General features: G+C 38.8%; 2 protein-coding genes across 2 annotated transcripts; one reads left to right on the plus strand and one right to left on the minus strand.

The window, feature by feature from the left end:
* Window positions 1-1544: 1544 nt before the first annotated feature.
* Window positions 1545-9745, plus strand: LOC115632421 (clavesin-1). Its single transcript, XM_030529562.1, has 3 exons — window positions 1545-1750; window positions 7730-8472; window positions 9087-9745. Coding segments are annotated over exons 1-3 (999 nt in total). The 5' UTR covers window positions 1545-1749; the 3' UTR covers window positions 9342-9745.
* LOC115632687 (leucine-rich repeat-containing protein 15) lies at window positions 9719-13567 on the minus strand. Its single transcript, XM_030529923.1, has 6 exons — window positions 12993-13567; window positions 12375-12518; window positions 11999-12309; window positions 11795-11943; window positions 10230-10489; window positions 9719-10168 (listed from the first exon to the last, which is right to left on the minus strand). Exons 1-6 carry the CDS (start codon window positions 13565-13567, stop codon window positions 9742-9744), a joined length of 1866 nt encoding a protein of 621 aa, XP_030385783.1. The 3' UTR covers window positions 9719-9741.
* Window positions 13568-13639: the final 72 nt, after the last annotated feature.

Below are 13639 nucleotides of genomic sequence, written 5' to 3' on the forward strand. Positions count from 1 at the left end.
TCATTAAGATTTTTATTAAAAAATACGAGTATACTTCTAACGGCAAAGCTACTTATGTACATAGATATAGGTATATACGAATTGGTGTTGGTACCTAAAGAATTGATTAGTTAGTAGTTATCCTTTTCAGCTTCACATCTAATAACTAATTTAAAACCGCACTTAAATTAAACTATCTGAATTGTAATTCGATCCTTAAACTTGGAAAAGTAAAACGAAAAATTATAGATCTGGATTAGAGACAAAATTTGATTAGAATTTCCAAGCAGCGATTTTTAGTGGTTCTCAGAATGTTAAAATCGAAAAGGGGAAAGAACTTGACACGTATGGTCGCTGTGGGATATACAAGTAGATGTGCAGCAATATTTAAATGTACCAATTACTCAGTTGTAGTTATATTCATTATTTCTGATATCAATATTGACTTGGATTACTATCAGCAGTGGAAAATATTACGTTGTATCACCTTTTACTACTTAGTATTATAAGAAAAGTTTGGCCAACTGATAATACGGGTGGAGAAATACATATTCGCTTTAATTTTAAATCTTATTTACTGTCCCTTAATGGAGGAGGGTTTTTTGACTTTTTGATGTTAATTTGAATACAATTTTAATACATTTATTTATTTTTCACTTGATTTGTCTACTCCTATCCCTATTTTCTTAGATCATTTCATTATTCATATTTTATATATCATTATTTCAAGTAGTTCTGCATTTATTCATACCTGTTTTCATAATTTGATTAGAAATAAAATTAATTCTGCTCCCTCATTTTGCCACAAATGACACTGTGTGTTATGCAATTACTGCGATATTCTTTAACTTCCAAACTCATTTATATGCGAGAGTTTTTTATGAAGCACGCAATTAATTTCTCCATGCGCCGAGTGAAGTTTATAGTAAGTTTGAAATTGGCTATTTGGCTTTTGAACCGGGCACAAACCAGCTATTAGGAAACCTTTACGTGTGTGAGTGTGAGCGCGCGCTTTGTGCCTGGAAATCAAGTGGCTATAACATATGTAGAGCTATTTAAATGTGCTTTTGTTTTTAGTCAAATACAAGTAGATAAGAGCCAGCTCACACCACCCAAGGTCAGGGCAATGAAATACCTTTGACTGTTGGAGTTTTCCGCTCATGCTACATGTATACATATGTATCAGATGTTGAGATTCCCATAGCGATGAAATGGAAAGGGCGCTCTTCCTTACCATGCACCTATTAAAGGGCTACACTAACTGTGGGATTGCGTCACTTAAGCCCGGTGTCGCGTAATTAAAGGCTAAGAATAGGGTCCACTTTAATAGCTCTACTTTAAATATAGTAGCTTTGGTGAATGTTTTGGAGCGGCGGGTCTAAAAAAGGGGGTGTCTCTCAAAAACAGTGCTCACTACCATCGTTGCCTCCGTCAACTTCGACGCTGGCTTTGTCACTCAACCGCAATTGAGTGAAAACTTGGCTCGCTTGGCTGCAGCTTAAATAAATTTTCGGTTAGCTGAAAACCATCAGTTTCGCTCAAGTCGTCTCCACGTTCACAACGTAGTCTCGTCGTCGTCGTCGCCGTTGTGTGGAGCTGGAACGGAAATAAAGTTAACACAGCATAAAAAAACAATCTATATATACTTGTAAAGCTAGGCTTGCCTCTTCACACTATTAAACCAACCAGCATATTTATATAATATTTGCGACTTGTGAAACTAAGCGCGTGTGCAGACTAAACGAGAAATATCATTTTGATAGCCGAAAAAGTGAGTTTCTGGGACAAATCAAATGTCTGTCACAGACTGTAATATTTTTAATCACATACTATATTCGAGTATTTTGGATTTGGTGTGCCGAAAGGATAAACATTGTAAAGAAAATTATGTAAATGCACAAGAAAAGCTGCGACCAGAAAGCAGAGCAGAAAGCAGTTCAAGAAAAACTTTCGCTTTCACCGAGCCGTTGAGCGCGGCAGCTGCGCATGCGCCGCTGCTTGTGGCGCAGCTTAAGCTTTTCTTCAGTTTTTTTATTTCTAAAAAAATAGCCGATGGACATGAATAGTTCTGCATAAAATACTAGATTTTATTAATATGCATTTCCGCACTTTTTGCGACCTCGCTGCACACATGGCGTATGTGTAATGTGCTCATATGTTCTTGAATCAATAGCGACAAGAACAATTACTTCTTGGCTTAAAATAATACTTAACGATTTCACTTTGTACATTAGCTCCGTAATATCTATTAAGTAATTACATTGCAGAGCCAATTAAAATTACAAAGTCGTCGTCTGTCTGTTTAGTGTAGTCGTTAGCTGAAATGTAAAACCAAAGTCCCAGCAAGGTCTTGTCCAGCAAAGTTGGCTAATGCTATTAAAAATATGAGGTGTATCGTGTGTGTGTGTGTGTTTTGTTTTGTTTGCTTATAAATATTCATGACAGGTACAATTTTGCAACTGCTTTTGGACGCATGTTGCATTGTCACTCCATCAAGTCTGTGTGTGTAGTAGACCTCAACCCTGGGCGGGTTAAGAGCCAACCGAAACGGGCAGGCTTTATTCGCATTCAAGAATATTTTTTGTATTTTATATTTTTGGCAGTGCTAGTGGCATTGTAGATCATTTAAAACCCGTTGTGTCCAACAAAACAAACACCTTCGGACAAATTACGTGCTACGGTTAATAAAAACGAAGCCTAAACTACCTATGGAGTTGCCTAATGGCAGCGACTTGTCAAGTACAGACCGATATAAAGCCGTTAACGTAAACTTGATTTATGCACTTTTCCTACGGCTGCTCAAATGCATTTTATTCTATCAAGTCACGTGGATGGCAGTCCGAATATTGTCTATTTATTTGAACGAAACTTGCATAGAAATTGCCGCTCATACGCCCAACACATTAAACTTCTGGCCCAGTGCATTTGATTTGCTTGCCATTTGTTTATCTATGAACTAGGCTTGGAAGGTTGCGCGTGGGACTCTTTACTACAGCGAAGCTTCGATAGTGAATGATTGTATCATTGAATTATTGAAATTAAATCGAAAGTCATTATTCTGTGCAGTTAATATCGGAGCATTGTTGATTGCAACTTAGTTAAACAATCCACTGCTGCTTAAATGTTAACTTAAAGTAAATTTTAAAAATATATATATATATTTTTAATAAATTTACTTTTTTTAACCAATTTATTTTATATGTAATAAATTAATTAATAGTTCAACAATGAAATACTGCTTAAATATTAACTTTAAGCCACACTTAAAGAAGAGATATATATTTTAGAAATTTTTTTTTATAAATATATATTTGTATTATATTTTTTAAGTTTCAAGTTTTTTCTAAATCTAGTACATTCCGATAAATAAAATTAAAATCGGTATAGCACATGATAATTGTAAAGTTCAAAATTGGTCGCAAATGTTGTAATCCTGCCTATGTTCATTTATTTGATTTTTTTTTTGTGATTTCCATTAAATTGATGATTGTGTGTGTGGAAAAGGAGGGAGGGGTATTGTTTCGGACCACTATCTCTCATTTTCAGGTTTCGTGCACCGAATACTTGTGCGCTTTATTTTCTCTGTATAGCTGGTCTTTATATTTTTTGTATATTTGTAAGTTCTTTAATCATTAAATTAAATGCGGAACGTTTTGGGTGAGGATCAAAACTCTGCGAAATTTTTTATACATACAATAGTATGTACGAAGACGTAATTTCTACAAAACTTGTAATTAGGCGTGACTTGTGATTTAGAGAGCTTCATCTTTTCTATTGTACTATACTTGTATTATTACAGGAATTCGAAAAGTAAACAGCATGTAGCCTGGAAATAATTCCATTGCAAATTAATTGATCACAAAAAGTGTGTGTGTGTAGGTAGCATGTCGAGAACGTTTTGTTAAGTCTTTGTGCAGCGCCGAGTCATGGTAAAAACAAATAAATCGCATAAGCTATTTATTTTCACACACTGTATATCACTCAACATTAATAGGCGTTGCAATGAGCCAGCTTGGAAAACCAGTTATGAGCTTTTCGTCTCTGCCTTGGCATTATGCTCTTTTCTCTTTATCTGTACGCTCTTTGTACGCCCGATCGCACGTAATGTTATATCGTCGGCTGTTGTGGTTGTTTGGATATTTTTTAAGCCACTCGTACTTCAGTTATGCTGTGATGTAACAAGCAGCCTAATTGGCAGAGCGGATACACAAAGAGTAGGAATAAAAAAATTATAAAAAATATCGCGCATCGCATGCGAACAAAACTTTTCGGCCAACCTGCTCTTTAACCGAAAATGAAAAAAAAAAAACAAAAAAAAAATGATAATAAATGAACGAATTACAACAATGCGTCAGTCAGGCAGTCAGTCAGTTAGGCAGTCAGGCAGTCAGGCAGTCAGTGCGGTTGGGTAAAAGTATGGAGAGACCCAAAAACGCAATCGTCCATCGTATCGTACGAGTATATTGGGCAGCATATTCAAAGCAGGGCACAACACAACCGATTACGAACTTTATTTTACAACAACCAGCCAGCAATGGCTGTACATTGAAAACTGTGTGAAGGCCATGAAAGTGAAAAAAAAAACTTGATTTGCGTTCGCTGGCGTCGTCTTTGGTCATAAATAGTTTGTTGACCAAAAATAGTTGGCTTGCTTTTTAAATGTTGAGTGTGTTTTTATTTGGTTTTCGCTTATCGCCATAGCTTGCATCAGTCCGAAGCCAGCTGGACCGTGCCAATCCGGCAATCGTCCAACCATTCCACTTCATTCGACTTGGCTCCATTCCATTCCGCGGGGGTGCTGCGCAGACTAACGATTGCTTGTCTTCCACAGCCACAGCCACAGCCACATTAGCATTAACATAAACGTATTGGTGAAATTATCACATATCGTCTTATTTCCCCGCTGACCTTGCCAAGGCACAAGTAGTAGTAGTAGAAATGCAAATTGATATGCAAAAGCGAGAGATCGTAAGATCACTGCGAGTCCCACTGTATGTCTATTCATATGCAAAATAGATCGGTGTTTGATTTGGTGTCACGGTCAATGGACCGGCGTGTTTACCAAACCAAACCAAACCGAACCAACAAAATGCAAATGACGTTGCTATGAAAATGCAACCAAATGCATATCCGCGTCCCTCAAAATCAGCTGATTATTCCAATTGTCATGCAGTCCGGCGTTCAAATGGTAAAAGGCCGGTTATGAGCGCCACATCATAAAATGCTAAGCACCTAGCCATAGGACAAAGAGCCAATGCCCCGCCTGCCCACATCCACAACCACATGCTATTGAGCTTGAGCCGCACTCGAGTCAATGTCTCGGCGCTACGTAAAAGTCAAGTGGGTTTATTTCGACGGTATGTGGGCCACTAAACTAGTGTGACCCGCTAGAGTTCGATGTATTTTGGCATTACTCGTACATATTGCGCAAGCGTTTAGCTCTTGACCAAGGCCAGCCACATAATTAGTGGCAGTGTTGATTGTGGCACGCTAACAACAGCAGTACGACCAGCAATAACAGCTACAATAATTGCACCGAGAATTCCTGAGGCAAGTAGGGGGCAAACATTAAAATGTTTATCTGATTCCACTGTTTTTATTCACCTTCGATCTCACTTAGTTCAGGTATTTGAGCCAAACGAGAACCGATATCCTACAGCCGTTTTCAGTTTGTAATTACATTTTTCTTTCATCATACATTATGATATATATCTTCAATTATAGAATTTAATGGGAAAATGAGATCAACATATTTTATCTATATGTATAAAACAGTTTGTCCTGACTGACTGACTGACTGATTGGTGATCAACGCACAGCCCAAACGGTAAAGGCTAGGAAGCTGAAATTTGGACTCAAGTATCCTTTCATAGTCTAGGTGCCCACTAAGAAGGGATTTTGGAAAACTCGAGCTCCAAAGGGGGGAAAACAGGCTCCAACGTTTGTATAAAAAATCTACAGTTTTCATCTGATTAACTTCAAACTTAGTTTGTATACTCTCAGAACAATTCCAAGAAAAACTGTATACTTGGTTTTTTGGGGCCCAAAATATGGGAGTTTTCCTGTAAAAAAAATGTTGGGACACAAAAACAAACCGCGTCAACAGCCCACAGCCCACACGGTAAAAGCTAGGATGCTGAAATTTGGGCTCAAGTATCCTATCATCGTGTAGATGCGCACTAAGAAGGGATTCTGGAAAATTCTAGCTCCAAAGGGGGGAAAATGAGCTTTAAAAAATATTAGTTATGTTCGTTTAACGAAATATTTTGGCAAGAACAAAAATGTATCGGACTACTGAACAATTTTTTGTGAAGAACAGAAAATGTTTATTTAAATACCTTAAATGCCTTCCTACTGGTAACTTATAAGGTGAAAACATATGGGTAGGTTATGCACACACAAAATAAATACAATTGGAAACATTATTTTGAGCCGGGTTAAGACGGGCAATACCTGCTAGTACAATATATTATCTCATTGTAAAGTTTCACTTTGTGTTGATCATATGCACAACACACATTATCTCATCTACGGTACCTATTTAAAGCGTACTTATCTGTTGGGATCTGGCTCATGTCTGTTGAGGTTGCTTATATAAACTGAAAGCTGAATAGTGACAGAAGAGGTGTCTCTTCTTCTCCTAGTTGGCTCAGTAACTTCGGCATAATGGATTATAGGAATACAATTGTCAGCTCAACGGCTCTGTTTTTTATTATTTAAATAATAAACTTTGACTAGGTTTCCTTTCTATAATTATCCCTTAATAGCGGAGAAAGTGCTTAATTTACTGAAGCCATTTGTTGATATGCTACAAATATATGAGGGCTTGGCTTCCAAGGAAGATAAACAGCTCAAAGCTCCATTTTCCCTAAACATAAGTGAATTAAATGAACCGTTAGTCTACGATAATTTACTGCTACTACTGGTTAATGCATACGTTTAAAGATTAATAAAGTTTGAGATTATTGTTCAGCTTGAAAAATGTATAAACCACTATTTACAAATGTGATCCGCAAAAATTTATTTAGTTAAATCTACTTTGTTGCCTTCAAAGTAATCCTTTCCGGATACAATGCAAATATCCCCACGCATTTTTCATTCCTCGAAACATTCCAAAAAATCCATTACTGAATGGTCCTTGAAAATCTTGAAATTCGTAAGCAAACGGTGTCACTTTATTAAAAGAGATTTAACTAATGCGATTTTCTCGGCCTTCTAAGATGAGGTTCGTTTTCAACACTTTAAGCATTTTATGCCATTTATTTGTGTTTTTCACTAAAAAACTAAATGATATTAATATTTCTGGGTCATATCCGTATACACAAAAAGCAAGTTGATTAAGAAAGTTTCTGAATAAACCTGAAAATGTTCATGAACCATAAAATGTTGCTTCCTTTGTAGCAAACAAAACCGATTTACGAACATATTTACTTTCTTCATATGCGTTATTATTTTTGTGTTTTTATAATCAAAAATATATTAATTTCTTTAAATTGAAGTTACGTATGCAAAAATAATAGCCACGAAATTAAAATGTTAATTGTAGCTGAAAGTTCCGGTCTCTCAAATATACAAATAGATAATTATTGTAGCAGCACGTTCATTTGAACTGCAATACGATATGGCGTTGAAAGGCAATTCTTTGGATGGCGTGGATCATAAAATGGAAAGATCACGTCCCTCTGGCATTGTGCGGTACTCGAGGCTGTAAATACAAGTAATGTGCGACCACTTTCCCCTTTTCTTGCAGTGCTGGAAACCGAAGTGCTTCAACAACCCAATCTGAATGGACCTGAGTCGAGCGCCACCGACTATGATCCGTATGTGTGCCCGCTGAGCGCTGAGATGAAAGTTGTGGCCAAGGAGGAGTTGCATGAGGATGAGAACATTCGCCGCCAGGCACTCGCACAGTTCCGCGAGTGGATTGCCAAGCATCCGAACATCAAGAAGTGCCGCACTGATGCCGTCTTTCTGTTGCGGTTCCTTCGCACCAAGAAGTTCTCGGTGCCAGCGGCCTGTGAAATGCTCGAGCGCTACCTGACCATACGTCAGCTGTTCCCGCAGTGGTTCCAGCGTTTGGATATTGATGACCCGGCCATCAACGAGATCTTTGATAATGGCTATTTGGTGCCGTTGCCGCAACGCGATGCCCTTGGACGGCAGGTGATTTTCTCGATTGCTGGAAAGTTTGATCCCTACAAGTTCACCTCGGTGCAAATGGCCCGAGTACATTCGCTAATCTGTGAGGCATTGCTGGACGAGGAGGACTCCCAGGTGGCCGGCTACGTGTACGTGAATGATGAGAGCGGCATGAACATGGGCTTTGTCAGTCTTTGGTCACTGACCGATCTGCGTAGCATTGTCAAATGCATTCAGAACTCTACGCCCATGAGGCACAAGGAGACCCACTTCGTCAATATCCCACACTATGCCAATCGCATCATTGAACTGGGCGTCTCCATGCTAAGCGACAAGCTGAAGAAGCGCATTATTGTGAGTTGGCTTATTGATCGCGTCTTAAGGTTGCTTACCATAAAAATGATATTGGAACTGGAATTATGATTTCAATTTGAAAGTTCAAGAGTAGAGTAGCTTGAGAAACTTTAGTGCAAATATTCACAATTTATACATACTTGTATATAATTATCATCTTTTTTCTAATCTAATGTGCAATATAATATTTGAAATTGATCTCGTCCATATACTTGTATTCCGATAAATTTTTGATAAACTGCAACAAAATAGAAAAAGAGCTGTGCTAGAAATGTAATCGTATTTATCTGATCTAAATCAGTCATCAAGAAAATGTAATGAAGGAATGCAAATAGTATATATTTTTTGCTGATTAGTGTCTACTGAGTTCAGATAAAAATGAGAAATTATGATTTCTGTTAAGTTTCAAACATTCTAACCATCTAAAGTCAGAGTTGTGCTGAGCACTGTGTACGTAATTTGCTTAATCTTCTGGAAAAAAGGGAACTTTCAAAATGAACTCTTAAATTCCGGTACTTTGATTTTTTCTAAAGCAGCCTTAACGAAGCTCACATAACATATGTATATTATATATATAAATTGAACTAATTGCTTTACTTCTTCCCTTCCTCTAGGTCCACAAGAACGTGGACGTGCTGAAAACGAAAATGGATCCCGCCATTTTGCCAAAGGAATATGGCGGCACTATGCCTCTTGCCGACATGATCAGTGAATTCAAAAAGAAGCTGCAGAAACGTCGTGCCGCCATCCTAGCCCTGGACGATATGCAGATTGAGATCACCAAGGAGGCGGCCAATTTCGCAGGCAACGATATTGGCGATCTCGATGCTGGGGTTGTGGGCAGTTTTAGAAAGCTCGAAGTGGACTGAGCTACGTTTCCGCTCTGCTTATAGACTAAGTTAGGCTAGGCCATAATACCATTGAGACATTTGACAACACGCGCGGACATACTAGACACGTACATGCAAAATTGTCATATTTAATCACACACTATATATCTCTAAATTATAAAACAATATTGGGTACGCAGAGTTAGAGGGCAGGGGAAGTTTATGCCGGGCCCTATATATATGTTCTGTGTACATAAAAGGTTGGCTCGCGATCCTCCAGCAGGAACCCTGTAGCTTCGTACTAAACAACCAAAATCCATGGACAGCAGCTGCATTACGAGTTCTAGCTGTAAGTTTGTATGTACTCGTATGTAATATCCATCTATGTAACTATGCTATGTGTATGTCTATTTAATAATATATGCGTTGATATTGAATTTCAATCCACGTGTACTTTCTTGATGGCCACACTCGTGATCTCCGCCCCTTTGAGCTCCTCATCTGTGGTGGCATTATAGATATGCTTCAAGTACAAATTGAAATAGTCGGTATAGTTCATCGGCGTGGATATGCGATGTTTGCGCACCGGTAGCCGCGGCGATAGCGACAACATGCTGGCCCATTGGCCATCGCAAAGATCGTCGTAGCGCAACAGGCCCACCTCATGACCACCCAGATCGCCAGGACCACGGCACATTGGCTGGCCATCCCAGAGCTTGGCCACAAACTCGCGTATCCAGCGGGCCAAATACAGAGCACGACAGTCGCAATGCCACGGATTCTTGTCCAGCTTCACGGCCACCAATTTGTCCAGTCCATGTAGGGCACCATGTGGCAAATATTGCAGCTTGTTGGAGTCAATGCGTCTGGTAAAATGCTGAGAGGTCTCAATATGTCTGCGTCTATATATATACGCTTGGTACTTACAATTTCTCAAGATTCGTGAGTGGCGCAAATGCGCTGGCATCGAAATACTTTAAAACATTGTTGTTCAGCATCAGATTTTTAAGATTACTTAGACCCTGGAAATCATTAGCTTCGAGCATGGTCAGATTGTTCGAGAAGAGCGTTAGGCGTGTCAGCGCGCTAACATGCAAAAATAGGTCGGATGGTATGCTGGAGAGCGAGTTCTGACCCAGAAATAGTTCATTCAGATTCTTGAGCTCGGCAAAGGCATTTCCGTCGATCTGTGAATCAATCTGAGATCTAGAGCACATGTATGTTCTAAAAAGGCATATTTTAAGAATTGTGCCTAAATTATGGCATTTTTTTGGCTAAGGCTAAGGCTTCGATTTTATAAAAGCTATAATTTACAAAATAATTATGCTCCCTTCCCATCACACATATAAGGATATAGGGTTGGAAAATGAGTGCAACAACCAAACCACAAGGACTTTTACTATCAGGCAAAAGTGTATTCTTTCAGGTTTTTGATTGATTGCTAAGCGATTTTGGGATATACGTACTTCTTAAGGACACACAGATAGACAGAAAACATCTATATTTGAAGAGGATGTGGATATTGGCCTTGCGGTCTGAGCACCTGAATTGTGAAGCGTTAAATAATAAGTAAAGTTTATAGTTTAACTTCTTATATTTTTCATATTTGGTCATCCGTGAAGAAGAAGAAGCTTAATATCAGGCTTGGTTCCAATATCTTTATAAACAACAAGAGAGAACGCTACAGTCAAGCAAGCCCGACAGTGTAATACCCTGTACCCAGGTAAACTTCCGTCACTGAGTTATATGCGCCCATAGCAGCAGCAAAACGAGGAAGAAGAAGAGCGAACTTGTTGCTGCAGTTTGTGGGGGTTGTACTAGCGAGAATTTGTTTCGCTAATAACTTTTCTTAGAATTGATCGAATTGAATAAAATTTTGAACAACAGTAGACAATTATATATAAATTATGTGTGCAAAGTTTGGTTTAGGTAGCATTTGAAATGTGGACGCTATTGACGAAATTCTGCAGCGGGGGAAGGGGGGGAAAATTAAAAAAAAAAAACATAAACTCGTCCTTACTCGGACCTAGGAGAATCTGGATACCAACTTTGGTTATTCTTGCTTTTATAGTTTCTCAGATCCTCGCGTTCATCCAGACGGACAGATGGACAGACGGACAGACATGTCTAGATCGATTTCTCTCGCCATGCTGATCAAGAATATATATACTTTATGGGGTCGGAGATGCTTCCTTCTGTATGTTACATACTTTGCACAAACCTAATATACCCTTTTTACCCTACGGGTACAGGGTATAAAAAGGACTTGTGTGCGAAAACTCATCTTAACTCATGTACTCGTATGTTTGACAGATATTTAGAAATGTTATCTGAGAAAGGCTCGACATTATCGTATACACAGTATTAAAAAGAAGCTTCGTTTCAAAGCTGGACTAACGGACGTTGCGATTTAAATTCTTCTTATCATCCTATACAGTCAAATGTTTGTTTTACAACATTCAAGTATGAGCAGCATATTCTGTAAAACTTACGTGTGAAATACGATTTGTGGTCAAATCTAGAGTGACTAGATTAACAAGATGATTGAAGATGGTGCCGGATATTGAAGTGATGCGATTGTTGTGCAGCATCAGGCTACGCAAACTCTTGAGACCCGCGAAGAAGTCGTCGTCAATTGTGGCTAATACATTAAAATTAATTAAAGTGAAGGGTAAGCTCATCGAACAAGGACTCACATATTTGATTCCAGCCAAAGTCCAAGGCCTTCAGCTTCGTCAAGTACCGAACACTGCCTGAGTGGAGCGCTGTGATCTCATTTCGGGACACGTCCAGTTCCTCCAGCATGAATTGATCGCGAAGCAGGGCCGGAGGAAAATTCTTAATTTGATTGTCACACAAATTGATGACCGTGAGGCGTTGTGCATGGTAGAAAATGGACTCAGGCAGGAGCATTATGGCGTTCTTCCCCAGATCTAGTAAATTCAAATTTCGCAGCTTCCAAAAGGTGCGCGAATCAATGTCCTCCAGTTGATTATTTTGTATACGTCTGTGTTCATAATAGACTGAAATATTATTGTGATGAAATTAGAAGCTCAATTGTAGTTCTCTTACAACTGCACTAAGCTGTCAAGATCTTGAAATAGCTCGAAGGGCAAGAAGTCCAATGCATTATTCGAAATGTCCAATTCCTTCAGCAGCGTCAATCCGCGAAACGTGTCCTTGTGCAAAGTGGAGAGCGAATTGCGTGACAGATCTCTGTAAAGCAATATATTCGAATTAATGAAGCTTCAGATTTCAATTAAGAAAATAAAAAGGTCGAAATAAAGCCAATGAAATGAATCAGTTGAGATCAAGCAACAAATTCCAAAAGGAAACCAATGGAAACATAAACTCACGTTTAATTCATAGTATTAATTCAATGTTGTCTGCACTTTACCTTAAATAGCCTATTTATGAAGCTTCATATATCTATCTCTGATAGTTTCTTATAACAAAAATACTGACAGACTAACAGCTTCTTACTCTACAAATAATACTGAAGCTTTCTTTTAAATTGTAAATTTTCACTGTTTTCTTTTAGGCAGTTATTTAAAAAGAAATGTATAAATCAAACACAACGAACATTCTGGAGAAAATTAAAATATATATGGAATATTGATCGATTAAATAAAGAATTTTTTGCACGTTTAATATAAAATCAGATAAATGTAGAAACTATTCACTACTTACATGGCCACCATGTTCATTGGTATCACTTGTGTTACTGGAACCGACTTAAGGTTTTTGTTCCAGCAGGTAAAGCTCTTTGTGTCGGGATTACAGCGACACACACCGGATGTGCAGTGATTCCATTCGATTTGACTGCCCGTGGCCAAATGCCAAATGGGCTGCTCCACAGAACGCAAACGACTCTCGATCTGACGCACTCGTTTGCTCAGATCGAAGTTAGAAGCCAGATTGGACATGGCATTGTCTTCTCGGTTGCCATCATTAGCATCATTTTTATTCACTTTATGCCTGCGCGGAGACACGCCCTCGACCTTGTCCGACCTTGTTGGCATTGACAGCGTTGCATTGGGCATGGCCTTGATCAGCAACAGCAGCTGTGATATAATCTTGAGGGACTCACAGGCAGTCAGGGTGCAGTTGCGACCACCAGAAGAAAGGAGTGGCATTAAATACTTTTGACGAAATTCTTCCAGACCCTCATTGGCACGCTCTGAACTGGGACACACCCAGTCTGTGTGCAGCAGCAACAGCAGTACCACTAAGGTATATCCAAGAGACATATGCGACGATGACATATTCGAGAGTTACGAATTTTTCGAACTGTGCGCAGCTTCATGTTCAGCAGCCCTATTTATTAGCGCTCTTCA

This window comes from Scaptodrosophila lebanonensis, unplaced genomic scaffold (assembly GCF_003285725.1).
Source record: "Scaptodrosophila lebanonensis strain 11010-0011.00,11010-0021.00 unplaced genomic scaffold, SlebRS2 tig00001415-arrow-pilon, whole genome shotgun sequence".
Classification (NCBI taxonomy): Eukaryota; Metazoa; Arthropoda; class Insecta; order Diptera; family Drosophilidae; genus Scaptodrosophila; species Scaptodrosophila lebanonensis.

Excerpts from the sequence above, each read along its gene's own strand:
- LOC115632421 (XM_030529562.1), top strand. Across the intron at positions 8,473-9,086 it reads AGCTGAAGAAGCGCATTATT|GTCCACAAGAACGTGGACGT; the intron begins GTGAGTTGGCTT and ends CCCTTCCTCTAG.
- LOC115632687 (XM_030529923.1), bottom strand. The coding sequence starts at position 13,567 with ATGTCATCGTCGCATATGTCTCTTGGATATACCTTAGTGGTACTGCTG. Across the intron at positions 11,944-11,998 it reads CTTTGGCTGGAATCAAATAT|CCACAATTGACGACGACTTC; the intron begins GTGAGTCCTTGT and ends TTAATGTATTAG. Across the intron at positions 10,169-10,229 it reads CTCACGAATCTTGAGAAATT|ACGCATTGACTCCAACAAGC; the intron begins GTAAGTACCAAG and ends GCATTTTACCAG.